Raw genomic sequence first — 27,142 nt, 5'->3', positions numbered from 1 at the left:
TAAATGATTTTCACACAGTTAAATTTCTGGGTTTTATTCCATCCATCTCTGACATTATCCCTTGGCCTCTGCCCCTCTTCACTGTCCCTTCCCCTTCATTCTGCCTTTTAGCTCCTGAGATACATTTTTTCATTGTCAAGGTTGTTGACAATTCCGTTTCTGTCCCACAAACACGAGTCCAGGAGGTTTTCATCGCAAGGACCGGCTTGCATCCAGCAGCATGCAAGAGCCCCCTTTGCCTTCACCTTATTCCCATAACCCCCTCTCTGGGTGCTGCCTTCCCTCCCCCGCAGAGGTCTGCCCCTGACCTGGTGGTGTCTTTGGTTGTGAGGGCTCAGCCCCAGCAACCCAGCAAGGACCTCCAGCTGGAGAGCCTTGTTCACTGTAACTCTCCGCGGCCCTGGCCACTGAAACTTGCCTCTTTTCTCCTGCCAACCCCAGAAACTGAAGCCAGTGGATTATGAGTACCGAGAGGAGGTCCACTGGGCCACGCGGCAGCCCTGCCTGGGCAGGGGCTCCTTCGGAGAGGTGCACAGGATGGAGGACAAGCAGACTGGCTTCCAGTGTGCAGTCAAAAAGGTATGCCAAGGAAAACAAGATGGTCCTGAGAGATGGACATTATGAGGAAATGAGACATAGCAAGAGACTAGAGTTCACCTTTGAACCACTTTTCAGGGAGGATGGGGAAGGAGGACTCGTGTTCCTAGGATTTCGATTAGAGGCAGAGGCATGAATCACCTCTCCTGCTCCCTCATTTCACCAATGTTAGAACTGGAGACCAGAGAGGGTTGTATGTCTTGCCCAAAGCCACACAGCTGGGCCTGGAACTGAGGCTTCCCTCTGACAAATCACACAGGCCCACTGGCAGCACATCACAGACCTCAAGGGTGTCAGCCCTATGCTCCTCCCCTTCTGTCACCTTTTCTCCTCCCTCTGATTCTCAGCTCACCCTGACTAAAAGCCACCTTGTCCCCAGCCCGAAGCTCGCATCCAGGACCTCTAAGCCAGAAATCAGAAACATTTTCATGGGCCATTTCCTTGGCCCGTTGGCAAGGTGAAATAAACTAGCTCAGGGATGGACCTTGTTTTCAAGCGGCTTTTGTCAAGGACATTCTAATCCCCAAATGGAAAGGGACCAAATAGCCCGACCAGGTAGGCCCTGTGCAGAGTGGACATGAACTCCACCGCTGTCATGGGTGCCTGTGGCTTTAAGGGGTGAAGACACAAATTATGATGTGAATCACCCTGGCACCCCTGGCTTGTGCATGAGCCAGGGTGTCAGAGTTCTAGAGTTTGGGCCTCAGGGTGATAGGAGGAAAAAGGGGACTATCCATAGGTATTACCCCAAACTTCAGACATACTGTGTCAAATAAGCAAGCTCCACCCCTCTACCCCGACTGACCAAAACACGTGCGTAGTTCTTGCCAGCGTGGGTCATCATCTTCCACTGGGATGCCAAGGCCACGTGCCTGACCTCTCATCTGCTGCTCTGTCCCCCGGCCACTGGAGAAGGCTCAGCTGTCCGTCCTGAGAGGCGGGTGGGAGGACAGCAAGAGGGTGTGAAGTGTCCTGGGGCTGTGCTGGGCAGCTTAGTCACTGGGCTTCTCAGCTGTTCCCCTGCTGAGGTCCTCAGAGCCCCGGGCAACAAGGTAAACAACCCTAATATAGTAGAAGAGGAGAAATCCTCCGCTTCTCACCTCCCAAAGGCAGTCAGGAGGGTTCCAGTCACAGTGCTCTGACTTCCCACCATCACTCAGAGCTGCTGCGGAGCCGCTCCAGCGTCCACGCAGAACTCTGCCTCCTCCTATCCAAGGTGTCAGTGCTGGTGGCTCCTGGGCAGACAGCCCCTCCTTGCTCTCCTTTTTCTCGAAGGGAGGGGTAGGGTAGGCAGAGGGGTCCTTTAGGATGTTCAGCTGGAAGATCTGAGAAATAGTTCCCTGCTGAAAGTGTAGGATGGTGGCCTGGATGGGGTCAGAGGCCAGGCTGCACAGAGGGTCCGAGTGAGTCTGTGCACCCTCCGGTGCTCCCTGGGGAGGACCCAGCACTTCCTGGGTCCTCCTTCCAGAACAGCCTTGGCCCCAGGTCAGATGCTGATTGGCCACAGGTCCAGGCTTTCTTGTAGGGTTTTTGTCATGTAAGATTCTGTTGGACCTTACTTTGACTTGCAAATAAATACAGGCTCATTATAAAAGAATTCAAATGATACCCAAAAAGCAAAAGTCTCCCTGTTCCCCAGTCCCATTCTCAGAGGTAAGTTCCCTTTGACATAAATCTTTTTAGACTTGTTATGCACATATAAACACGTAGTTGTTTTCTTCATTAAAATGAGGTTGTACTGTAGAGGTGGTTCTGTACTTGTTTTTTAATGTAATAGTGAGTGTATCATGGACAGAATTCCTTACTGGTACGTACGCATCGCTCTAGTGCTTTTTAACAGTCTGTGTAGAAGTTCTCATCCTAGCCAGCGGTGAATTCACAGGATCCAGGAATTCCTGGAACTTCATTCTAAAGTGTGTGTGTGTGTGTGTGTGTGTGTGTGTGTGTGTGTGTGTGGTATATGGATGCACACACATTTTTTATGGGAAAGGGTCCGTATCATTTAGCAGATTTTCAAAAGAGTTTGTGGCCCAAAGAACCATTCATTTGAGAACATCTGGCTCAAGCATGGGGTTCTGGGTGCCTCCTTTTAACTCTGCCCCTGATCTGGGGTCATGTGGCCTTGGCCAAGTCAAGCCAGCTGTTACCGTGTCGCCCCGAAAATAAGACCTGACCGGAAAATAAGCCCTCGCATGATTTTTCCGGATGATATCCCCTGAACATCAGCCCTCATGCGTCTTTTGGAGCAAACCTTAATCTAAGACCCAGTCTTATTTTCGGGAAACACAGTACCAAGCCCCTGCTCTGTGGAGACAATGAGAATACCACTTCATAGGCTACTGTAAGATGTAAATAACCAGCGAATAAAAATGCTTGGAACACTGGCCTGTGTTAGATGGGCATTAAGCATTTGTTCTCATTAACATCCTCGCCACTGTCCAGCCCGCCCTCCCTTACCGAATGAGGACACTGAAGTCCAGAGAGGAGGTGGGCCGGACGGGCAGCGGGCCTGGGCTAGTGGCCTGTGGTCTCTCCCCAGCCCAGCTCTCTTGGGACTGCCATTTGCTCTCCTTGAGCTGACACAGATTTCTAAAGCACCTTGTGTTTTGAAGGGTCCCCTCGGACCCTCTTTCATTGCGTGAGTGGAACTTATGGATCTCTTAAAAGTTTAAGCGGAGGTTCTCAAACTTTCTTGGTTCACAGCCCTTGATGTCTCAGTAATTTTTTCATGGTACCTACCCCAGGCCAAAACAGGTACCTAACAGTTCCATTTATTACGTAATTAGGTCAAATATCGTCTTTATCCTAGCAACTTAGTATCCATTTGAATAGCAATACACATAAGTTGAAAGGAAATGTTTCCTTCTGTTCTTCAACGATCATAATTATAAGGGGATATACTCGTTGGGCACTGCACAGCTTGTCAAACTTTGAAATCACCTTTATTTCCTGCTCCACATTTTCTCCCTGAAGTACTCTGTATCACAGCAACCTCTAAAAACCTAGTTTCATAAAGATAGATCATCAAAGGGAATGCAGCGTGACCTAAGTTGAAAGGGAACTATCTCGAGCTACGGAGCTTACCCGGTGTCCCGCAAATGTCCATCGCTGCTATTTCCCTCAAAAGTAAAACTATCCTGATGTGCCCCTCTGAGTTCTCTGTGGTGTCCCAAGGTGCTTCAGCTCACAGTTCAGGAGCAGTAAGATTAAAGACATTTGCTAATACAAGTCCTGTTTGGTGAATTAGTTCCAACTCAGGTTCAGAGCTGGAAACACTGACAAAGAGTCAAAGTTCATGCAAGTTGATTTTAAAAAAAAAACTAGATATTCTTTACGTAACCAGAAGAGACACATTTTCCACTGATAGGCAAAAGTCCAAAACCCCCCCACATCGTCAGATCTCTTTGCCAAGTCAGCAGGTTTCCAAAGAAAACCAACCCTGCCAGGTCCTGACTGATTTCTTCCAGGCGGGTTTTGCTACCACTGGCGCCCCCTGGTGGTACCTCTCAAGGCAAACAGGAGAACCAGCCGCAGCCAGAGAGAACAAGTCTATTAGGAAGTCTGAAGTGCTCAATAAAGTGCTCTTGTTTGAGCTGGAGGGAGGAGGTGGGAAGCGAGCATCTCCTGAGCACCAACTGGTTGCCAGGCCTGGCACTGGTTATCATCGCTCCAAATCCTCACTTTACCAGGAGCAGATGCCACTGTCCCCACCTTTCACGCATGAAAACACAGAGCTTTAGAAAAGTGATCTACCTTTGGAAGTGGCCGAGCCGGGGTCTCAGCCCAGGATATTTATATCTAAGGCCTCTTTCCTCTGCAATGCCGTGCTGGTCCCTGCAGAAAGGAGTGGATGGTCCCAGGTCCGCCAGTCCACGGCTGGATGGGCCTTGGCCCAACCCCTTCCCAGAAGCCTCTCCTATGCTAGGAAAACAGCTGCAAACAGAATAAACAAATACTGTGCTATCTACATGGACATTTTCGTCCTTGGAAGAAAAAGACAAATAATCCTAAGGGTTGAGAAGGGTGCTGAGGCTACAGAGGCATTGATAGTCAGAATCTTGGTGACATCACTCTGGCTTCAGATAAGTCGGAAACCCAGTATCTGAAGAGTAGACATTGATAGACGAAAGGTCCTGTGTCCTAGAAATTGCCCAGACAGTTGTGCTGGCATCAAAAAAGTTCTGTGTTTGGCAGATTTGAGGGTGGGCAGCATGCCAGGAGCCTGGATAACGGTGGCGGGTTTTGTGTGATTATAGTGTTTTCGCACATGTCAGCATTGCAGAACTTGAATCAAGTCCTGGGAGTTGCCCCTGACCGCCAGGGTACCCAGTCTCTGAGGGTCCAGTCAGCCCACCAGGGCCCTGCTGGGCCTCAGCATCAACAATGGGGACATCAGCAGTCACTGCTAGGAGCACCTAGGGTCCTGACAGGATGACAGGGAGCCGGCCCTGGTCCCTCACACCGACTTACAGCCACCTCTGGCCCCTTCCAGGTGCGAGTCGATGTGTTCCGGGCAGAGGAGTTGATAGCATGTGCAGGATTGACCTCGCCCAGAATCGTCCCCTTGTATGGAGCAGTGAAGGAAGGTCCTTGGGTCAACATCTTCATGGAACTGCTGGAAGGTAAGAAGCCAAGCCAAGTCCCACTCTTTCTCCCTCAAAATTCAGAGCCAAGGGTTTCCCCAAGTCTTGCCCAGGTTGACCTTGATCCCCGGTAGGTCAATCTATTTTGAACCTCTTGATCCTGTGACATCAGCAGGAAAGGCCTGCTTTTCCACCAACTGCCCTTCAAAGACCCTTGCCCTTGGTTTGGAGGCCTGGAAAAGCCCTCTATAAAGACTGACCATTGGTCTCCTAGGTGGCTCGCTGGGCCAGCTCATAAAGCAGAAGGGCTGTCTGCCGGAGGACCGAGCCCTTTACTATCTGGGCCAGGCCCTGGAAGGACTGGAATACCTCCATACCCGCAGGATTCTACACGGCGATGTCAAAGGTGAGGCCCGGGCTCCCATGGCCCTGGTCGCCAGCGGGCTCCTTCCCTAGCCCCATCCTGCCTCGTGTCCTCCCCAATTTTCTGGGCCTTCCAAGCCACCTCCAGTGGCAGGGCTTGAGTGAGGCTGACAGGGTTGTGCCAATGGGAAGGGAAGTGTGTTTTTCCAAGCCCTCAGCCTGGCACTATAGTTCCAGTAGGTGGTGCCCACAGAGAACTGCAGATAAAGCTCCTACATGCTGGTGACCACTGGGCAAGGGTGGGGGCAGCAGAGCTGAGTGGCAGCATCTCCAGGAGTGAACTCGGAGATCCTGCCTGCTGCCTGCTTTGAGCCTGAACTGATACCCTCCTTCCTTCCTCCATGACTAATGAAACTAATCAGAAGCAGCAGTTGCCACATAGGGTCAGCCAGAATATTGCCTCACTGGAGGCCCAGGTTGGGCCAGGGCCGGACATTACTCACCTGTTGCTCTTCTTCCCTGGGGCGGCGTGGCAGCTGACAATGTGCTTCTGTCCAATGACGGGAGCCGTGCAGCCCTCTGCGACTTTGGCCATGCTGTGCGCCTTCGACCTGATGGCCTAGGGAAGTCCTTGCTCACAGGTAAGACCCCCACTGCCCCTCCCCACGATGCTAATAGCCAGTAGCCTTTCCTATGCATTTGCCATGTGCCTTCTCCTATACCTTCCATAATACCAATCAGAGGGGTGAGCACTTTATGTCCATCATTATGTCCATCATTACTTCAGCTCAACAACCCTGGATTAAGCAAGGCTTTTGTTATGCTTAAATGTACATGTCAGGTGGTCATTTCTATTGTTCTCTTTACACAGAGAAGGGAACCGAAAGGCTGTGCTTCACCCTAGGCCCCAGGTCTTCTGCCTCAGCGTTCCCATGGGTCCATCCCACATGTCCAGCCTTTTGGGGGGAGTTGTGCTCCCAGCCTGTGACCTCAGCCTTCCCACGCCTCTGAGAGCGCAATTTCTGGAAGGATAAAGGCGTGGGCTCTGCAGCTGAAGACTATCTGGCTTTAACGTATATTTTTCTGATTATTAAAATAATCCACACCCATTGTAAAATACTTGGCAACTACACAGTTAAGTGGTGCAGAAAGGGAGGAAAAAAAGAATTCTTACCATTCCTCTTGCCCAGAGAGATAATCTTGAGTATTTTAGATAATTTCTTCCAGGTCTTTTTTTTTTTTTCCCTGCACATAGTTAAGGCCATTGTAACACAATTTTGTACCCTGCTTTTTTCACTTATAGCATTAAGTATAAAACGATTTTATTTTGACCCAAGGAAAAACAATCTTTTAGAAGTGATTACTTATTATTAAAGGATCGTTGGTAATTCTGAAGATGTAAATTGAATGTGGGCGCCTGTCTTCCACTTTTAAAAAAACTTGTTTTTTCTTAGTACAAAAATAATTTCTTTTCTAATATCTTTTGCAGAAAGTAGAGCTAAGCAAAAATGAAAACTACAAATCACCAGAAAAAAATACTGTTTACGTCTAGTATCGATCCTTTTAGTCTTTTATGCATTAAGTTTCCTATTAGTTTTTTTTCACTTACTAAAATTTCAGGAACATGATACCATTAATTAGTCTTCTACAACCTAATTTTCAATGTCCAGTCCCCTCCTCATTTTGAAAAGCACTTTAAGGGCTTGGTCCAAAGAACATAGTCCATATTTGGGTGATGTATTTTTTGTGCCAGTCCCCAGCAAAACCCCTGACTTAGCTCATCGCCGGCAGGTTTGGTATGGAGGCTTTCTCTCTGTTTGAAGTACTTTAACAAGACCAATGCAAGACATCTCAGGAATGGACTGAGGTAGTCATTGCAAAGTCACAGGTGATTTTTCTGTCTCCTTCGCCTCCTCAGGGGACTACATCCCTGGCACAGAGACACACATGGCTCCAGAGGTGGTGATGGGTAAGCCCTGTGACGCCAAGGTGGACGTCTGGAGCAGCTGTTGCATGATGCTACACATGCTCAATGGCTGCCACCCTTGGACCCAGTACTTCCGAGGGCCACTCTGCCTCAAGGTCAGTAACAGCAGCTGAGACAGAGAAGGGAAAGCCAGCAGGGCCACAGGCCCGGGCTGCAGGCTTAGGTGACCTGCCGTTTTGGCTGCACTTCGGTGGCAGATGGCAGCAGGGAAGAGGAAGAAGCCTCACCATACATGTGGGATCCTGGCTAAAATATTTGTCCTCCAAATCTGAAAGTCCAAGGGGAGACCCTAGGTGAGGGATCTCCTTGAGTTTCTGGAAAGTTAGGGTTCTCCTCCATCTACACCCTGAGCCACCGCTGCCTGCAGCCCCTGACAGGGTAGGCCTGAAGGTCATGGGCATCTTGTTGCCTTGGCTCTGGCCTGTCCTGCCTGGCCCCTTTTTTCCTTTTTCTTGGAAAAGTCTCAGCCCTCACGCTGGCCGAGGCCACTCCAATCCTTGTGACCAACCCCAGCACAGCAAGATGGGGAGAGTGGAGAGAAGCAAGAACAGAAAGCTGGGTGCTGGGAAGTGAGGGGGAGGCAGGCCTCACATGTTGTCTTTTGACCCCCAGATTGCCAGCGAGCCTCCGCCTGTGAGGGAGATCCCCCCATCCTGCACCCCTCTCACAGCCCAGGCCTTAGAGGAGGGGCTGAGGAAAGAGCCTGTTCACCGAGCGTCCGCAGTGGAGCTGGAGGGGAAGGTCAGCCTGGCATTGCAGCACGGTGAGAGCCCTGCACTGACTGGGCAGGGGCAGGAGGGGCGGTGGGTAGTGTCATGGTCAAGAGCAAGGTGCTCCACTTGCCGGAGCCTTAGTTTCACCATGTAGGGCACGGGGATGGCACCAACTTCAGGCTTGCTGGGAAGACTGAAGCGATGTGAGTGAAAGTACTTAGTACTGTGCCTCGGTGCAGAGGCAGTGCCCAAGAGATGGCGGAACAGGGTTACAACATAGAAAGTGGGGATTGAGCGCATTAGGAATCAGAGAATGTGAAATAAAGCCATGTATCCCTCTTCAGCCATTTGAGTGGGAAAAATCCAAAAGTTGGTAGTGCCAAGTATTGGTGTGGATGTGGGGCAGGAGCCCCCACTAGGCTCCAGCAGGAGGGTACCTGGCAGCACTCTGGCAGACATCTGCAGACCTGTGACCCACACTCCACTCGGGGGCGCACTACCGTAGGAATTCCCACAGATCCATAGCGGGACACGCTGCAGCCTCATTTGTGGGAGGGGAGTTGAGTGCAGTTGGGGGTCCCACTCTGGGAGAGTGGGGAGGTCAGGGTGGTTCCGGGGGTTGCCCCATGGAACACCATGTAGTAGTTAAAGCAACTCGATGTTCACAGAGCAACTTGGCTGGATCTTAAAACCATAGTGCTGGGTGAAAAGAGGACCAGAGTGAGGCCTACAACACAATGCCTTTTCTGTAAATTAAAAAATTGATAAAAACAACACACTTTACAAGAACGAGATCAAACCCAAAGTGACACATGGAACGTAACAGAATGTCACCTGGGGGTAGGCAGGGGAAAGGCGGTGGTTCTGGGAATGAAAGGGGAATAAATAAAACAGGAGAGAGACTTTGCGTAGCCCCCAGCCCCATAGACGGGAGTTATAAAGATGGCCCTGGGGCTGAACTATCCCAACTTTAGAGAAATGGTGCCCTCAGGAAGCCCTGACTGGGGAGGTAAGGGTAGGAGAAGCAGAGGGTCAGGGAGGCCAGTTTAGCTGAGAACTCTGAGTTGCTTTTATCCCAGAGCAGTTTTTAAATCTTCTCTTTACTGTACTATTAATATTAAAGTCCTTCTCTGGAGCTGATTATATCTTTTTTTAACTTGCTGCTGTTACCTAGGAGGGAAATGGAATGAAAAGCACAACTACTGTCCTGTTCCCATTATAGGAGGCCATCTGATGGAAGAGGCCTGCCCTCCGAAAGTGTGTCCCTTAGTGGGGCAACAGTCCTCCCTCACTGCTCAGGAAAGGCCACCTGGCCTGGTCTGGTCTGTGTGGGCCCATGTCCACCTCATCACGTGCGCTCTCTGTTTTGTAGTGGGAGGTCTGAAGAGCCCTTGGAGGGGAGAGTATAAAGAGCCAAGACATCCGCCGCCACGCCCAGCCCACTCTCATCAGACTCTGAGTGTCCAGCCAAGCGAGCTGTCACCAGGGGCCCTGGGACCCCAACCAGCTGACGACACAGCAGGCGGGGCGCCCAAGCTCCAGCCTCCTCTACCCCCAGACCCCCCAGAGCGGAACAAGTATCCAAGCTTGAACTGGGGCAAGGAGGAGTCTGGGACATGGGAACCCTTGCCTCTGTCCTCCCTGGACCCGGCCCCCACCAAAAACCCCAGCTCACCAGAGCGGAAGGCAACCTTTCCGGAGCAGGAACTGCAGCAACTGGAAATAGGTACGAGCGCTGCGGCCTCGGCCTGGGCCCCACCACAGCCTGGGCTTCCTCCTCTTTCCAGCCAGCATGGGTTCCCTTCCAGCCCCTTCCCCAGAGGTCAGCTCCTGCAGCCTGTGCAGAAAGAACTCTGACGCCACAGCTGGACCCCTCCCAGTCTTTCACAGCTGTCTTCCGCTTTTCTCTGCAGAACTATTTCTCAACAGCCTATCCCAGCCATTTTCTCTGGAGGAGCAGGAGCAAATTCTCTCGTGCCTCAGTGTCGACAGCCTCTCCCTGTCAGATGACAGTGAAAAGGTAAGTCAGCCATGGACCAGGGGCCAGGACACAGAGCAAGTAGCTTTCTGTCCAGCTGGGAATGGGCTGTGTGCAAGTAGTGGGTAAAGAAAGGGAGGTTGACAGGGTCACTCGTTCCTTCTGGGAGTGGTCCTCACTGGGGCAGGGGGTGCTGGGGAAGGAGGCTTGGGCTTTGGTCCCCATAGACATACTCACCCTCCGGCATAAGCTCAGCCCCCTGCTTAGCCCCAAAAGTGCCCAGTAGAGCCATGTGCCAGTCTAGGACACGAGCAGTTCCTCACCCCAAGGGAGGCCCAGGGCCCCTTTGCCCCAATGCAGACCAAGGCCAGAGATGGCTCCCTGAGCCCAGGGCCCTGAGTCTCTGCCCACCCTTGTTGTTTCAGAACCCGTCCAAGGCCTCTCAGAGCTCGCGGGACACCCTGAGCTCCGGTGTGCACTCGTGGAGCAGCCAGGCCGAGGCTCGCAGCTCCAGCTGGAACATGGTGCTGGCCCGGGGACGGCCCACTGACACTCCGAGCTATTTCAATGGTACAGTCCAACACCCCTGATTCCCAGCACCTGATCCACCTGAGACTAGGGGACCTGAGAGGTTGATGTCCCCCTTTGCCCGGCCCGTGGGGCAAGGAGATGAAGGCACCTGGCACCAAGAACTTGAAGTACCTGGCTATTAAGTCATGTAGCGCCAAGGCCCTGATCGCCCAGGAGCCTCTCCTAGCGAGGCCGAGGGGCCATCGCGCCTCGTAGGGTGCTGATGGAGTCTCAGAAGTCGAGTCAAGAGTCTTGGCCTAGAGTCAAGAAACTGAGCAATGAAAGTCTTCTGAAGGGGAAAGAAAGAACAATCCCATGAGCATTTAAATCAAGGATTCAGCAACAAGTGTTCTGGGATCCTTCTCTGGAATTTGAGGTCAGAATTGGAGAAAGAAAACATATATAGAACTTAGTTTTCGTACTTGGTTGCATAGGTTATGTTGTGATTTTGATAGAACAAGGGTTTCATCAGCTTGCAGTTCCCTGCCCCCCACCCTCCGCTCCCAGGGCCAGTATGACTCATGGTATCAAGCCCCCACGGTCTGGCCAGATGCTGCTCCGGCTCAGGAAACATTATAATCTAAGTTGTCCACAGTCTAATTTAAGAATCTTTGTTTCCAGTTCCTTTCTGCTTTGTGTGCACTCTGGGGTACTACTTCCCCATAGGAGCCTACCTTAGCTCTTTGCTTTGTGCAGGCCAAATTCTGGTGTTGACAGAAAATGGCCAGGAGGAGGTAGCAGGTGTATAACCTTAGTGCCACTCCAGACTAAAGATCATCTCTGCAGCTCCCTCCCAGCCCACCTGCTTCCCTCTCCTTAGGACTCCTCAGGCAGCCGGCAGCTGCTCTCCTGACAGGTCACCTTGTTTGCCTTCTAGGTGTGAAAGTCCAAATCCAGTCTCTCAATGGCGAACACCTGCACATCCGGGAGTTCCACCGGGTTAAGGTGGGAGACATCGCCACTGGCATCAGCAGCCAGGTAAGGGGGCAGGTACATGCATCGGGGCAGAGTGCCAGAAGCCAGTGCACCTGGTCCAGCCCTCCAGGAGGAAGGCTTCTTAATAAGTAGAAATGACACCATAGAGAATAGTTGGCCTAGGATGTCCCCCAGGTTTCAGGGCAAGACCGGCAGTGGTGATTGAAGGGTCCCCAGGACCCACACTTGGACCAGGTGAGATTCTCCGAGTCCTCCAGAATGAAAGGCAGATAGTACCCTGAGGGCTGACTGCTTGGCTGGAGGGAGGTAGCTCCCAGTGCTGTAGGAGACCGGTAGCTTTCCACTTCCAGGTAGCTTCTGAGCCCCAGGCCACTGTCTCAGGCCCACTGGTTTGCTCTGCCCCAGATCCCAGCCACAGCCTTCAGCTTGGTGACTAAGGACGGGCAACCTGTGCATTACGACATGGAGGTGCCAGACTCGGGCATCGATCTGCAGTGCACCCTGGCCCCAGATGGCAGCTTCGCCTGGAGCTGGAGGGTCAAGCATGGCCAGCTGGAGAACAGGCCCTAACCCAGCCTTCCGCCACCGGCTCCACTCAGCCAGAAGCAGACTTCCTTCTGGTTACTCAGTGCTGCTGCAGAGACACAGGCTCAGCCTGCTCTCTGGGAGCTCAGCGGTGGGACCAGGGGCTAAGTGGTGGCCAGCAAAATGCCACCCAGAATTTCCCACCTGTGTCCTGCCTGACCTGCCAAGAGAACACTCTGTACCCACATGAGGGGAAGGAGGAAGGCAGGAGGCTCTTCCCATGGGGAACAGAGAGGGTCTTCTCTGCCCTGGTCCAATCAAGCCGGCCTGACCCGCTTTGGATCAGTGATGACTTGCTGGCAGTCAGGGGAGAGCAACTTCTGGCCTGGGTCAGGGAGGGGTAGACAAGACCCTCGGCCTCCAGGTAGGTGTGAGGGTGTCAAGTGTCTAAGGGCCCCCCTCCCCCAGGTCCAGTACAGGACCAGGCAGTAGGTGTGCCCACCCTCGAGTTAACAAGGGGCCTTCTAACCCCCTTGCCTGGCCTTGCCTAGCCATTGAACCCCCTTTTAGGTCTGAGAACTCTTCAGACAGAGTCAGTGGGGGAGGAGTGCCTGACACTGGGACACCTCCCTGGGAAAATGCATCACATTTTTCAGGGTATTGCAACACAGGTCCTGCGCTGAACTCAGCTGCAGCCTAGGACCAAAGAAGGAATTTATGTGATATGGGTCTCAGTCCCCAAGCATGTGTCCCTTTGCTGCTGGCCACCAGTCTTCTCCAGAGCAGCAGGTGCCAAGCCCCAACTGCAGGCCCAGCACTGCCCCGACTAGCACTCAGTTCCCTCACCTGTAAAAGTGAAGGGTGACATGAGACCTACTTTACAGGAACTCTGAGTATGGGGCACGATAGATGCAAAAGAAAGCAGCAGACGCAGGCGCTGTTGTTACCCGAGCCACAGCTTTCAACTTGCACACCAGCTTCCTGAGACACAGCTCAGGCATCACACCCATGTTGACCCGGCCCGGCCCTGGTCACAGGGCCACTGCCAGCTGCACTTTGCACTCTGATGACCTCAAAGCACTTTCATGGCTGCCCTCCAGAAGGGCAGGTCAGTGGTTCTACTTAGACATAAGCAGATTAGAAGATGAAGGGACAAAAGTCTTAACCTGTCTCCACACATGTGACACCTTAAACCTCCTCCAGATTTCTTTAAGATGAGCCTTTCCCTTTGCCCAGCCCAGCCTCTTTGAGGGGGAGCTGATCAGAACTCGTGTAGCATTAATCAACTGTGAATCATTGGGGGATGAGGGCCTGCTAGCCACAGCTCCTAGGGGTGAAGGGATGTCCCCTGAGATTCCTCCTTGGGAGAAGCTTGTCTCCATGTCTTGCCAAGGTGCCCTCTATCTAGCTATCTGCATGGAGCCGTACCATTCCCCAGGGAGAGACCCCTGCCCCCAGCACATGAAGAACTGCAGCCTTGGTACTGCAGAGTTCAGGTTGTAAAGAATTCGTGGTAAGCAATAAAGTTTGCAGTAATGACAAACGTGTTTAAGCCATGGTTATCTCTCCTCTCTCCTGTCTGCTTGCTGAACCTCGGGTCCTAACAGCTGCCTCCCTTTGCCTCCATGGTGGGATCTTGTCAAATCTACCCCTTGTTTGGGGCAAGGACCATTTTTAACACTTGAATGGAGCTGCTTTTCCCACCACTCTTCCCAGTGGGTGCTTGCAGTCCCATCTCTATTCAGAACAGTTAGGCAGGATGCCCCACCTGCTGGCAGCAGGGAAGTCCCTGCCAGGCCGAGGGGAGGAAGAGGATGCCAAGGCCTGGGCACTGACCAGTCATGGATGGATGAGGCACACCACATGCCCAGAGCAAAGATGGCCCCATCCACTGCTCCTGTCCTGAGGCCAGGCTTCCAATGAACTGAACTGGGAGTGGGCCTGGACTCCGCTTCAGCCACCTCCTGAGTGCCTGTGCTTGATCAGAGATGTCATTCTCAGAGGGGTACTTGGTCATGGGACGGGCCTGTCTGAGCATGGCTGCCACCCGCACACAGGGTGCCTTATGTCATCAGGCTCCACACCCCCTGAGGTTGTGCACAAGTTTATGTGCACAGGGACGCACATGCACACCTTGGGGTAAAGGCTGCAGGTTCAGCGGGTTCTTGGAGGGGTCCTGGGAACGCGGAGGGGGCAGCGGCCTTTGCCATCGTGCCCAGGACAAGTGCAAGGGCCAGTCTAGCAGACCCCTGGCTTGCCGGCGCTGCCCTAGTCACCGCTCTGAGCCTGCTGTGGAGGAACAGAGCCGCCCGAGGTCTCCAGCGAGGGGCTCCGGCTGCGGGGTGCGGTGGGGCCGCCTTCTCCGGGGGTCGACCCGAAACGGCAGCGCCTACCACGGCCTGGAATCCGGAGAGCTCTACCCTGCCCGCCTGAGTCCCTGCAGGGACGTCACAGAGTAGGCGACATCACAGGCGCCGGCGCCCCCAGCATCTCCACCATCCCCTACAGCTCCCAACCAAAGAGCGCACTGGAAGCGGAGGGGCAGCAGCCACCAGCCCGCTCCCCGCCTCCCCGACAGAGCCTCCTCGATCAGCATGGGCGTGACAGGTGGGAGCGGGCGGGCGCGCGGCGGGGCGGGGCGGGGCGGGGCGGGGCAAGTGAGGGGCGGGGCGAGGAGACACGGAACTGGCCCGGGGCCCCGGCCTCGCCAACCCCGCGGGGGTGAGATGCGGGTGCTGCCCTGACTCACACCCAGCCTGGGTCCTGCGCGGTGCTTGAGCGTGCGTGTGCACGGGCACGCATGCACACCTTGGGCTTAAGATCGCAGGTTCAGCGGTTCTTCTTGCCCAGAGATTCTGGGCACACCGAAAGAGCAGTAGCTTTGTGTCCAGGAAACGACTCATGAATTATCCAAACTGCAGATAACCGCCAAAGTCACTCCAGTTGTGCCTGGTTGATGCTTGGAGCTTTTGCAGAAAACCAAACAATCTGCTTCGACAGATATTTAATGAGCGCCTCGTTTGTGCTTTGCACTCTTCTCTGTACCAAGGAGCAAAGGTGTTTGCCCCTCAGGGCCCCTGGTCTCCCAGATTTTTAATAATAGGGCCTCAGATCCCTCTGTGAAATTGGGGCTTTTGTCTCAGGACTTTCTCTCCATGAAGACATGGGCCAGCATTAAAAATGTTCCAAGAACCAACAACCAGAGAGCAGCTTTTCCCCTTTCCCAAATTTGTGACATAACAAATTTGTGCAGACACTTTAAATCACTCCTGCAACATTTATTGCACCCCCTTCAGGGCTTACTCTTATGCTAGGCCCTGAGTCTGATGAGTTAACTAAAAGTTAAAACATAGGTTGGACAGCTAGGTATGTCACAGAGAAGATGACACTGGAGATTTGGACTTTCAGGCATGAGTAGGATTTTGCCAGAAGAGAGACTCTGGGTATCGGAAATCGCATGTGCAAAGGCACTGAGGCACTAAAGGGCCTGCCGTGCTCCAGGGTGGCTCGGGCTCAGGGCATGGCAGGGAGCCGGATACCAAGAGATAAAACAGAGGTCAGGCCAAGCAAGGTCTGTGAGGCCACCCTAGAATGTGGATGTGACCAGAGGCAGGTGTGATGTGTGATGCAGCAGGCTCACTCTGGAGTCATTGTGAAGCCCGAGTGGGAGGGAAATGTGGTTACAGCAGTCCAGCTAGAGGCCTAAGAGATTTCAGACAGCACCGTGGTTAGCATCATGGAGTTTGGAAACAGTCCAACCTGCATCCAGGTCCTGGCTCTGCTCTTCTAGCTGTGTGACCTTGTGCAAGTTTCCTCATCTGTGAGGGGAGAATCGTGACCATCTGTGCGTAGAGGATTGAATGTGTGCAAAGCACTGAGCACTGAGTGTCAGCACAGAGTAAGTCCTAGGTTTGTGTTGACTTTGGCGTTGGGCGATGAGGAGGCAGTGGGGGTGGGAAACGGATGTGCATGAGGTCAGCACCCATGGTAGGAAGGTCAGAAGCTGGGGAAGTAGGGGGTTCACAGATGACCCAGGTTTCCAGGTTGGGTGACAGGATGAAGGATGAATCGGGCAGAAGGGAGAGGGGGTTATCAAGAGATGAGCGATTGGAAAGAAAGACAGGTCGGGCATGCAGAACTGCGCTGGCCATTCTAGAGTCTGGATACACAGGGTGTGAACCTGAGGTGAGAAATGCAGGACAAAGCACAGGGTTTGCTGGGTGAGAGGGACAAGGAATTCATTTCTTTGCACAGACTTTTGCCGAGCATCCCCCTGTGCCAGACTGTGTGCAGGGGATCAGAGACGCAAAGCGAGTAACCCCCACGCCCTGCCCACCTCTAATTAAGGGTCACCAAGAGTCCACATACTGAGATTGAGGTCTGCAGGGTCTGGGTGGGGTGACTGGAGGAGGAGATCCTAGCCCAGGGCCATGAGGTGGAGTCCGGAAGGTCTCCAGGAAGAGGTGAGCCCTGAGCATCCTCACAATAGGAAACAAGGGAAGTCCCGAGAGAACAGACAGCTCAGGCTCTGACAAGGGATCTGTAGTGTTTTGGCCAAGGTGCAGTTGAGGGCCCCTTCAGGAGAATGTGTAAGCGGTGACTGCAGCTTGAGTCTAGCGCTCAGGAAAAGTAGGAATAAGAAATAGAGATGGGAGGGTCTCTAGTGGTCATGGCCACGGGCTTGAACGCTCCAAGAGGGCAGGGACTATGTGTGTCATCACTTGTCCTCAGCCCCTAGCACAGTGCCTGGCCCATAACTGGGGCTCAACATTTTCTTTTTTTAATCAAAGAAACATATGCATGTTGTTCAGTAGTACTGAGGAGCTTATCTGGTGATGAAAAGCAAGAGCCCCCTGCACCACACCCCCAGTCTGACTACTCAGAGCGGCCACAGTTATTTAATTTGAACTTTCATTTGTTTTTCAGCCCACTTACCTTCTTATCGCTCTACAAGCTCACAGGCCTTCTTGGTTTATAGGTTCTAGACATTACCACCTTCCTGCTCTAATAGCCCCACCCTCCCCCATCCTCCCATTGTTTTTAGATCTGCTGATATCTTTGTAAGCTTAATATACTTGTATCTTTATTTTTCATCAACTTTAGGCGGTGTCTTTTGATACCCCGCATAGTAAGATGAAGTGTTTTGTGCCCTTAACTTTCTCTTCAGCTTTCTTCCCTGCCTTCCACCTCCAAAGACGCTAACCTGTATTTTTTTTTTTAAAAAAAACTATCAAGGTTGGTAACCTTTACGTTATCCCATAACCACAATTGTGTTTTCCAAATTTTGTCTATGTGTTGATTCTAAAAGTTGAAAGTCAATAAAGAGGATTTATATTATTATAACTACATATCTACTGTTCCCTGCAGAGCCAGAAGGGTTACCACACTTTCCGTGTCTTTCTCACATAGCTTTTTTGTTTTTCCTGGAGTTTCTAGTTGCCTGTTCCTTGTACTCCTTGGTTTTATTATAGTCTTCTTTTCTTTCATCCCTTACATCTAGTCCACTATTCTATCAGGTTTTATTTCAGAGGTCTACTGCCCAGGACCTGTCCTCTTGCCACTGGCTGTTGGCCTCTATACAGTTCACATCTTGGGACTCAACTGTTCTACCTGGAGTGGACACACTATTTCTTTCCTGGCTCTCTTGTTGTACACCTTAATTTTGCCTTAGCACATCCTTAAATAACTTTAAAAACAAACAAAAAATAGCAAGGAGGCAAATTTTCGGAGTCTTTCCATATCTGGAATGATAGTTTGGCTCAATATAAAATTCTAGGTTAAAAACCATTTTCCTCAGAATTTTACAGGCAACCATTGTTGCTGACACTGATGCCCGTATGATTCTCCTCCCTTGTAGGTGACTGGTTTTGTCCACATTAGAAGCATTTAGGAATTCTTTGCTCCTGATTCAATGAACTTTCCTAGCAAGGATCGTTTGACATCTGTAGTACTAGGGCGTCAGCACATTCCCATCTTTCTGATATAATCCTGGGAGCAAGTCTCAGCCAGAGCCACGGCTGTCACTTCCTGCCACACTCCAAGCTCATGGGTACCCAGCTTGCCTATTGCCGTGGTGATCCCGCAATCAACCCCTATCCACTATCCTGGGGAGCAGAGAATGGGACAACCTGGTGCCCCACCCCCAGAGGATAAAAATGAAGCTTCTGCAATAGAAGATACAAACCTCTAAGAAGGGGCCTGGGGTGGGAGGTCTCCCCCAAGGAGTCAGTCCCCTCTGTAGAGGTTGATCGAGGTCATAAATCATATCTGCATCAGCATCACCTCAGCACAAGCTGGGGTGAGAACCTTGGCCCTGAGCGGAGGAGGGATGACCCCAGGGTGTAGATGGGGTGAGAAGCCAGGGAAAGAAAGGGCAGACTTTAGGGTAGGAATGGCCAGGATTAGGGTGAGCGGCAGGTCTGGCCAAAGAAAGTTGAAGAAAGAGGGCGGAGGGGCAGGAATGGAGGGGAATGGGCACGATGGAGGACCCCACACAGTCCCAGGCTTCCTGACAGCATGTGGGGCAGGGCAGTTCAGTTTCCTGAGTCAAATCTGCATTCAAGTGCTGACTTCCTGAATGATCAACTGAGGGACTTTGGGCAAATGAACCTCTTCTCCTTTTTTTGTGTTGAATCAGTGAGATACAGCACAGCAAGTTCTCAGCACAAAGCCTGAACTATTAGCACTCAATACATGGAAATGAGTACTGTTAGCATTCACCCTTATGGAGGGCAGAGGGCGGTGATGGGCCAGCATGGAGAGTGGAGGAGAGCAGACATGGAGGATAGAGCAGGTGACACTGGCAAAGGAGAGAGAGGAGACGGGCAGGATGGAAGAGGGGATGGCAAATGGGCTGAGGTGAGGGACAGGGAGGGAGGGAGGGGGTGTCTGGAGCCCCACCAGCCGCCCAGGCTCTGGAACTCCCCAAGCACCATCCCCACCTGCAGCTCCCTTGCCCTCACCTCCTTCTCCCTGCCAGGTGCCAATGGATTTCCCTGCTGTAGCAAGGACTCAGTGGACATTACGGAAACACCGTGAGAACCAGTCCCCCATCATCATAGGACCTCTCCTCCACCTTCCAGGACCACCAAGCCTCACCCTTGTCCACCACTGCCAAGTTTTCACGTAGCCCTCCAACCCAGGGTCTCCCTCCATCTTGTCCGTTTCCAAAATCTCCCCAAGGACAGTGTGCAGGCCAAAAGTCCATGGGGGGGGGGGTACCATCCCCCTTCCACCTCTGCCTCCAGTCACTGGTGGTGGAGAAGAACTAAGCGGTGGCAGGGCACACCCAGAGACGTGGATAGGACCTGGTCCCTTCGAGCCGCTTTGCTCTAAGGACAGAGCTGTCTGAGGTGGGGGAGGGCAGGTGCCTAAGGAAGGAGAAGCAGTCACGTGGCTAAGCACTGAAGGCAAGGGCCAAGACGGAAGCATGCTGCAGACAAAAACTGAGAGAACCCTCCACACACACACACACACACACACACACACACACACACACGCACGCCCACCTCTGCTTTTCACATCAGCTAAGCTGGGACTGGGCAGGTTGCGGGGAGGGCAATGCTCTGTGCTTTTTCTTCTGTGAGGAGCCACTTTCTGGGCGCTGGTTCTCTAAGTGAGCTGCATTGACTCATTGGAATACTTGATTAAAACCAAGATTCCTGGGCCCTACCCCTACCCAACTGGCTCCCTCCTGGTGGGTGGCAGGGGGTGCAACATGGCAGGCTCTCCAGGTGCTTCCTAAGGTCACTAAAGTTTGAGAATACAACCCTAGAATTCTTGGTGGGAGTGGGGACAGCAGTAGAGTGGATGAGCTGGGGACATCTTGCCAACCCCAAAGAACCTCTCCCCCCAAAGCCGTCCCACCCACTCCATGGAGCCTGTCACCACCTGTCTCCTCCTGTCTTAGGGGTGTCATTAACCAAGACCAGCAGGCACAAGAGGAAGATCAGATGGAGGTATGGTGGGCAGGGTTACCTCTGAAGGGGAGGTGGTAGGCAAAGGACAGAGTTCCCTAAATTTTGACCAGCCCCTACCCTTGACTATTGTGGGCCCCTAGCAGCAGGCCCGTGTTGGCACGCTCATACACACCAGCCCTCATTACCTGCCCACACGGCTTCCCTGCCCCAGGCAGGTGTCTACAAAGAGGCAAGTGTGGGAGAAGAAATGAGCAGTGGACAGGGGGTATGGGAGGGAAACAGGACTGTGAATTGGTGCCAGGGAGGACCTTGGGGGCAGGTGTCTCCTCAGCTTTCAGTTGAAGCTTTTCACCTGGAGAACGAATGGCTAGAGCTGGAGCCCCCACATAACATGGACCTGGACCTGAGCTCAGAACTGCAGCTGGAGATGGACCTGGAGGCCGAGGCTGTGCCACAGTTGGAATCGTGTCTGACACCTGAGTTCAAGCCTGAGGCCTACCTGGAGGCTAACCTAGACACCAACAGCGAAGACTTTGAGCAACAGGGATGCAGCATAGAGTCCCTTCACCCTTACACGGAGGACGAGGAGGGGCCAGCACAGTGGGATGCCACGCTGTGGAGTGTGAGGTCGACCTCCAGCTGCCTGAGTTCCCTAGAAGAGGAAGAGGTGTCCACTGCCCATCGCTCCATCCACCTGCAGACCTCCAAGCACCTCTTCTGGGCAGACAAGCTCATCCAGACCTCAGAACACAGCCTGCACCAGAAGATCAGCATGCAGGCTGGCAAGAAGAGCACAGGTAAGACGACCAGCAACCTGAACCAGGAGCCCATCCCCAAGGACACCCTGTGCTCCAAGAAGCAGCTCCAGAACCCCAGCACCCAGCCAGCAGGCTCCCAGCAGCCACCAAGTGCCCACCCGTCGTCCTCCAGTCTCCCACCAACTATCAGCCTGGCAGATTTGATCAGCTTAGCGTCTTCCGTGGCCACGGCCTCCTCCAGCACAATGGACTTGCCCAACTGGGAGCGTATGATGAAAGCTCCAGCCCAGAAGACCGCGGAGACTTCTACAGCGCCCACGGTGGAGAGGGTCACCCAGCCTGCCGAGGACAAGCCAGGGCGGAAAACGCTCTCTGATTTGCTAGAGAGGCCACCAGAGAAACCACTGGAGGCCGAAGAGCTGCAGAAAGCCCGGAAGCAGGAAGACAAGAGCTTCTTTCACCCTTACCTTGACTTTAGCAAGCCAGGACCCCAGAGGGCCACTATTGAAGGGAACATGAAGTTGCTCCAGTCCTCAGCTTTGTCCCTTCCACCGAAAGGAGACGGGAAAGAGTAAGTGAGGCTGGCACGCAGCTACCCCCAAGAGGAGTCTATGCTAGAATGTGTGGGTGGGCCCACTCCGCAAAAATCGGGTGGGGGAGGGGAACAGTGGACTAAGGAGCTGGGTGGGGGATGGGATGGGCTGTGATGTCTCAACCTCAGTGACCTCATAAATGCTGCTGGAAACAAGGTTCCGGTGGACTGAGGTGCGGTGCCAGGGCCAGGGCTGGAGCAGGCCTGCGGACCATGGAGGGTGAGCGCTCCAAAGCTCAGTCTGGGCCCTGAGTTCAAAATGCAAAGGGCCATTCTAGCATTAGCAGGGCAGCTTGGCCTCTCCCTCACGAGAAAAGCTCGGGCGCCCTGTTGAGAATCTGGTGGCCCCAGCCTTGGGCCCAGGATACTTCCATCAAGTGACAAACAAGGGAAAGTGTTTTCCAGCACCCCTGGCTCCCTGGTGCTGGATGGACACAATAGAACACCAGCTGCTTATCAGCCTGTAGCAGGAAACGGCCCTCTTACCTCTGGGCTCACCCAACTCCCCCAACCCTCCCAGGAGGGCCCAAGTGACACTCTCTCTTTTGCGTTGCAGTTTGGTGCCGATGCCAGGAACCAAGACAGGGAGTCCATTATTGCTGAAAATCCATTTTAAGCTGTCATCCCCCTCTTCCCCAGAGAAATGACTAGACAAAACCAATAAAGCCTCCAGTGCTAGCCCCTGGCTCAGACTTTTTGTGCTGACGCTCCTGGGCCACTGAGCTCACCTAGCTGAGAAGCCCTAGTGTTGATTTTTAGGGATGCCACCCCCATTTTTTAGCTACCCCAGCCCCACCTGCCTCCTGAGGCATTGCTTTACCAGCCCTGTTTGTCCCCACTCACTCCCCATGGGTATTTCCACTTGACTCGCACCTGTCTAACCTCCATGCCAGCAACAGAGACTCATGACTAGACTTGGGGAGACCTCAGGGCCCTATCTGAGGCTTCAGTTTCTTAGATTGTCAAGTGGGGCTTCCTCTTGGCCTGAAGCCAGAGACACCCAGGGATCGTCTGAGGAGAGAGCTTCCTGGGTGTGGGGCTGGGCAGGCAAGGGAAGTCTGACTGGAGTTCGTCCTGCTTCTCTCCACGGGGCAGCCCTGGCATAGGGTAGGGACAGTGTCCAGGGCCTAGAAGGAGAGGAAGAATGAAACCAGAGGACTGGCTGTCTAGGGGCACAAAGCCTTGAGTTAGAGGTACCTCAAAATGTAGGGGAGAGTCATGTGTAATAGTGGATGCAACACACACACACACCATCAGCTGGCCAGCGTGTCTCACAGACAGGCACTCACATAACACATCCACACATAGATAGAGGAAGCACATTCCACATCACATGCACACCAATGCACAAGCCTCCCCACATCAGGGGAAAATAGGCAATGTGGGAAAGGTTCTGGAAGAAGAGAGATGGCAGCAAAGAAGGGAAGGGAATTCTGAGTGTGGGGATGGACATGGGTGTGAAGAGGGGAGTCAGGGAGAGAGAGGAGGGGGAGGCAGCGCCATGGCTTGGGCCCTGGTTGACCTCAAGACGCATCTGGGCCAAGGCTCCCTGTCAAGTGAAAGCCCAGCCTTGCAGACCCTCAAGAGCCTGCCCCGCCTTGACAGGGGTCTGGGGTCTGGGGGAGGAGGATTAGAAAGGGGTGAACAGTTAAGAACGGGCTGGGGGCCAGCGGAGAAGGGGGCAGGAGGCTGGAAGGAAGGCAGAGTAGGAGATGCAGAGGTGAGTGACGGAGAGGCTGGGCCAGAGGTGTCATTCAGCCATTGGGACGCATCTTCCTGGAGTTACTTTTTAAATGTGGTTTGTGGATTTGCATTGTTTGGAAAAGGGGATCCTTCCCTCCCAGGGAGCTGGGGTAAGATAGGCCACAGCCCTACCTTGGGCTGGGTCCCACCCTCACAAGCCCTGACTTCAGGACTCTGGGGTTTGCTTCTTTCTCTCCTGGGCCTCTGCCTCCTATGTTAACTTCCAGAGGAGAGTCACACATTCAGACGCCTTAAGGGAGGCAGAAACTCAAAAGAATAAAGCGTCAGTTTCCCCAGCACCGAGGAACAGGCCTATGATGAGGGAGAGAGTGCACTCCTGCCAAAAGATGTTAAAATCCTCCCCAAAGCCAGCCTGGGAGCTTCGGGCCTGGGGCGCTGGACCAGCCTCAGAGCTTGTGACTCTGCCTTCCAGGCAGCAGAGGGCAGAGGACCAAGAGAGCCCCGGCGGCACAGAGAACATACAGGTGACTAGGGCTGGGGGAGGACCCACTGCTACTGCAAACTACTGTGCCTACAATCCCCTGGAGAGAGGACTGTGGGTGCAGGCTGGCATGGGGGGCAGTCCCGGGGGGAAGTGGAGCTGTGTTTCCACAGGCCTGGTCCTGGGTCCCCTGGCATCTCAGCACTCGAGAGGGGAGTATCTTCTCCCTGCCTCCAAGGCCTCCCCAGAAGCCTCAAAGACTGCTCACTCGAGATCCAGAAGAGGAGCGGGCCGGCAGGACACAGAAGGGGAGGCTGCAGCAGCATACTACCCTGCTGACCCAGATGGAGCCCCCAGCGGCCATGGCCACAGGGGCTGAGCAGGCCTCACAGAGGGCCAAGGAGTTCAAGAACCTTGCAGCTATCCACTCAGTGCAGTCAGGCCCTGGTGCTGGGTCTCAGAGGTGCGGGCAGGGACTGGAGGCCAGGCCTGGCATGCTGGGTTTGGGGTAAGGCCTGCCCGGCCCTGGCATCTCTCTGCGGCAGTTGCAAAGGCCTTTCCAACCTCTTTCCCTGAGGCAGTTTTGCAGACAAGAACCTGCTACCCCTGACACCCCGGCAGCTGGCAGGTGAGGGCCCCATGGCTGGGAGCAGGGATGTAAATTAGAGGGTATTCAGAGCAGAACTACAAGGGGTTGCCTGCTCAGAGGCTGGGGTCACTGTGCGAAGCAGTCGATTGTATTGTAACCTTCCCTGTGTGCCAGTCTGATTTGTTAATTTGTTTATCTCTACAAACCCAGGGCTCACTGGTGTGTGTGTGTGTGTGTGTGTGTGTGTGTGTGTAAGATGGAAGGAGGAATAGACTAGGGCATAAGAAGATACTTGGGTGGTGAATGGGTGGCTGGATGAACAGGATGGAAGAAGGAAGAGAGAGGGGCATCTGGGAGAAATGATGGATAAAAAGAACCTGAGTTCCCTGCCCCTGGGGTCTGGGGGGTTGGAGTAGATGAAATCTCTTTGACATTTTGGGACCCCAGTGCTCCCCAAAGATCAGGCCATGATATTGGCAGCAGTCCCTTAAAGCAGAATCACTTCATTCATCAATAATTTTCAGTACCTGCTATATGCCACGTGCCAGCAATTGTAGCTCCAGAGCCAGACCGCCCGAGTCCAAAGCCCGGCATTGCCTCTACTGGTGGTGTGACCTTGGACATGAGTTTTGAATGGTTTCCATACAAACACGTCTGAACATGAGTTTTGGACATGAGAATTGAATGAACACTTAACAAGTGCCAACACACAGCAGCCACTGTTATTCTTTATATGAAAAGTTATGATGCCCAGGAGACAGGACCCAAATCCTCAGTCCCATCTGAGCTGGAGTGGGTGGATCTCAGGGTTCCTGAGGGTGTGCCTGCCCCTCTCCTGGCCCCAGCATTCCAGGATATCTTCAGACTGTTCAGCTCCGGCCCAGCAGGCACTGTGGACATGCGTAGCATGAAGACTGCCCTGCGCAATGTGGGGATCCAGTTGAGCCCACAGGAGATGTGTCAGGCTCTGCAGCAGGCAGACTTGGATGGTGGGTGCCCCAATCTCTGCCCTCTCGTCCTCTCCCTCCTCTAGCCCTGAAGAACACATCCCTTGCCCACAGAATCCCTGGCCTTGTCCTACTTTAAAGTTCCCTCTTCCAGGAAGCCTGCCCTGGTCAACACACCTATCCCATAGCCCCTAAATGTTTCCGCTGTGTTAATCTTCATCCCGACTTGGGACTACCCCAGGGCAAGGGCTATTTGTCCCCCCCTCAACCACGGTTGTCACTTGGCTAGAGGCAGGACTGGCTTTCTATGACCGGAACTTCTGGCAAACCCCTAATCCTTATGCAGGGTAACTTCCACAGGAGCAAGCACCCCAGCGGGCACTCATCTCTCTTCCCAGGTGATGGAACCGTAAGCTTCAAAGATTTCCTGGCTGTCCTCACTGACAGCCACCACCTGGCTCAGTGGTTACGTGAGTGACAAGGCTGGTGGGACAGAAGGGGACCTGGCCTGGGGAAGCCTCCTCCTTACTCTCCCGTGTTCTTTGACACCAGGCCAGGTGAGAAACAGCCGGGTATGTGACCCCCAGAACCTGAAAACCCTGTTCTTAGAGATGGTTTTCAAGCTGATGAGGCAGGGCTTTGTGCCCTACAAGTCCACGCGGGAGGTGATAAGGTGGGCATAACTGTATTGGACTTCAGAACCCAGGCTGGGGGGAGCAGACTCTGCCCCATGCAGGGGTACCCTGATGTTCCTGACCCAGAGATGGGTGCCCTGAATTCTGGGTCAGTTTCCTGGGAGACAACTTGCCCTAGGCCAGGGGCAAGTAGCTTCCTGCCCTGCTTTGGTTTCCCCACCTGTGAGATGGAGAGGACGGGGAGGGGGGTGTCTGAGTCGACTGCTCCACTTTTCTCTGTCAAGCTACTACTCCAAGAAGCAGCGGGCTCTGCGGCTGAACGCAGGCTGCAAGCGCCCGGGCCGGTCCCGCAGCCACGGCCACTCGCCGCATGCTCAAGCGGGCCTCACCTTCTTCTGCCAGGCCGCGCGCCTCGGCGGCCTTACTGACGCCGAGCTGGTGCGCTCGCTGCAACGACTGCACAAAGCAGGTGCGCCCCTTTGTGAGGCTGGGAGGGCCCGCAGGAGAGGGTCCTCTCACTCAGGACCAGCTCTCAGGACGGCCCCTCCTTTTTCTCCTACAGGCTTCCACGCCCCAGGTACGCACAGCCCCTACTCTCAGATACCTAACCTGGCCGAGGGGACACGGCCAGAACACAAGACATGGAACCGGGCCTCACGCCCCGAAGTCCGACTTCCCAAGCCCTACCCCTCCAAGTCCTACCCGTCCAGCCACTCCAAGCTTGGACCCAACCAGGGGCAGCGCAGCCAAGGTGAAAGCGGGGAAGGACGTGGGGCCAGTGGATGGAAGCAGGCCATGCGAGGGGTGGGGCGCGAGAGCAGGGAGGGGGCAGACAGATGGGACGTGACAAAGTGGGGAGGGTGGGGCAGGCGAAGAGTGGGAGCAGGACTCCAAGAAATTGGGACAGGCCCTAGCCCTACAGAGATGGAGGCGGGACAGGCGGAGATGTACTCTGAGGTCACTCACTGGCGTGACTAAAAATAGGGTAGGGTACCCAGGTAGGAGGTGGGACTGGCAGAAGTGGGATGGGCCGCCACAAAGGCAGACTGAGGAGCAGCTAATCCAGCATCTCAACGCCAAATGGTGGGCTAGACCCTCCACCCTCCTCATCTGCCCTCCCGCAGGGTTCGGGGACCAGCCAGTAGCATATGCACACCCCTGGAAGCTGGCTCCCTCCCCGCCAACGCTAGTGCAGAAGCAGCCCTTCTCCCCTTCACCAGCCTGTTTGCAGAGACCTGCTATGAAGAACTTGTACAAGTAAAGCA

The 27,142-nt window shown here is 53.7% G+C and overlaps 3 protein-coding genes across 3 annotated transcripts in view; all 3 read left to right on the top strand.

Moving 5' to 3' along the window:
* Window positions 1-13,804, top strand: part of MAP3K14 (mitogen-activated protein kinase kinase kinase 14) — a 40,272-nt gene extending 26,468 nt beyond the window's left edge. Inside the window, exons 6-16 of the mRNA XM_019752318.3 lie at window positions 442-579; window positions 5,090-5,219; window positions 5,455-5,586; window positions 6,080-6,184; window positions 7,462-7,625; window positions 8,143-8,293; window positions 9,616-9,969; window positions 10,157-10,263; window positions 10,647-10,791; window positions 11,669-11,769; window positions 12,133-13,804. Of these exons, the coding sequence (XP_019607877.1) occupies window positions 442-579; window positions 5,090-5,219; window positions 5,455-5,586; window positions 6,080-6,184; window positions 7,462-7,625; window positions 8,143-8,293; window positions 9,616-9,969; window positions 10,157-10,263; window positions 10,647-10,791; window positions 11,669-11,769; window positions 12,133-12,297 (1,692 nt within the window). The 3' untranslated portion in view covers window positions 12,298-13,804. The remainder of the gene's footprint in view (window positions 1-441; window positions 580-5,089; window positions 5,220-5,454; window positions 5,587-6,079; window positions 6,185-7,461; window positions 7,626-8,142; window positions 8,294-9,615; window positions 9,970-10,156; window positions 10,264-10,646; window positions 10,792-11,668; window positions 11,770-12,132) is intronic.
* Window positions 13,805-19,292: 5,488 nt separating this feature from the next.
* Window positions 19,293-21,548, top strand: SPATA32 (spermatogenesis associated 32). The gene has a single exon (XM_074320097.2). It carries the CDS (start codon window positions 20,419-20,421, stop codon window positions 21,502-21,504), a length of 1,086 nt encoding a protein of 361 aa, XP_074176198.2. The 5' UTR covers window positions 19,293-20,418; the 3' UTR covers window positions 21,505-21,548.
* A 1,685-nt stretch (window positions 21,549-23,233) lies between these two features.
* On the top strand, window positions 23,234-27,097 carry LOC148756560 (uncharacterized). Its single transcript, XM_088801844.1, has 9 exons — window positions 23,234-23,241; window positions 23,698-23,749; window positions 23,955-24,169; window positions 24,288-24,334; window positions 25,141-25,284; window positions 25,641-25,712; window positions 25,795-25,915; window positions 26,162-26,346; window positions 26,455-27,097. The coding sequence occupies exons 1-9, from the start codon at window positions 23,234-23,236 to the stop codon at window positions 26,853-26,855; spliced, it is 1,245 nt and encodes a 414-aa protein (XP_088657970.1). The 3' UTR covers window positions 26,856-27,097.
* Window positions 27,098-27,142: the final 45 nt, after the last annotated feature.

The sequence above is a fragment of the Rhinolophus sinicus genome, chromosome 12 (genome assembly GCF_057876585.1).
Source record: "Rhinolophus sinicus isolate RSI-liver-muscle chromosome 12, RSI-T2T, whole genome shotgun sequence".
Classification (NCBI taxonomy): Eukaryota; Metazoa; Chordata; class Mammalia; order Chiroptera; family Rhinolophidae; genus Rhinolophus; species Rhinolophus sinicus.
This window is presented reverse-complemented; position numbering and strand designations above follow the sequence as displayed.

Coding starts and splice junctions, on each gene's coding strand:
- SPATA32 (XM_074320097.2), top strand. CDS start 20,419: ATGAGCAGTGGACAGGGGGTATGGGAGGGAAACAGGACTGTGAATTGG.
- LOC148756560 (XM_088801844.1), top strand. Junction 23,750..23,954: donor GCGGCACAGAGAACATACAG/GTGACTAGGGCT, acceptor AGGCCTCCCCAG/AAGCCTCAAAGACTGCTCAC. Junction 26,347..26,454: donor GCAACGACTGCACAAAGCAG/GTGCGCCCCTTT, acceptor TCCACGCCCCAG/GTACGCACAGCCCCTACTCT.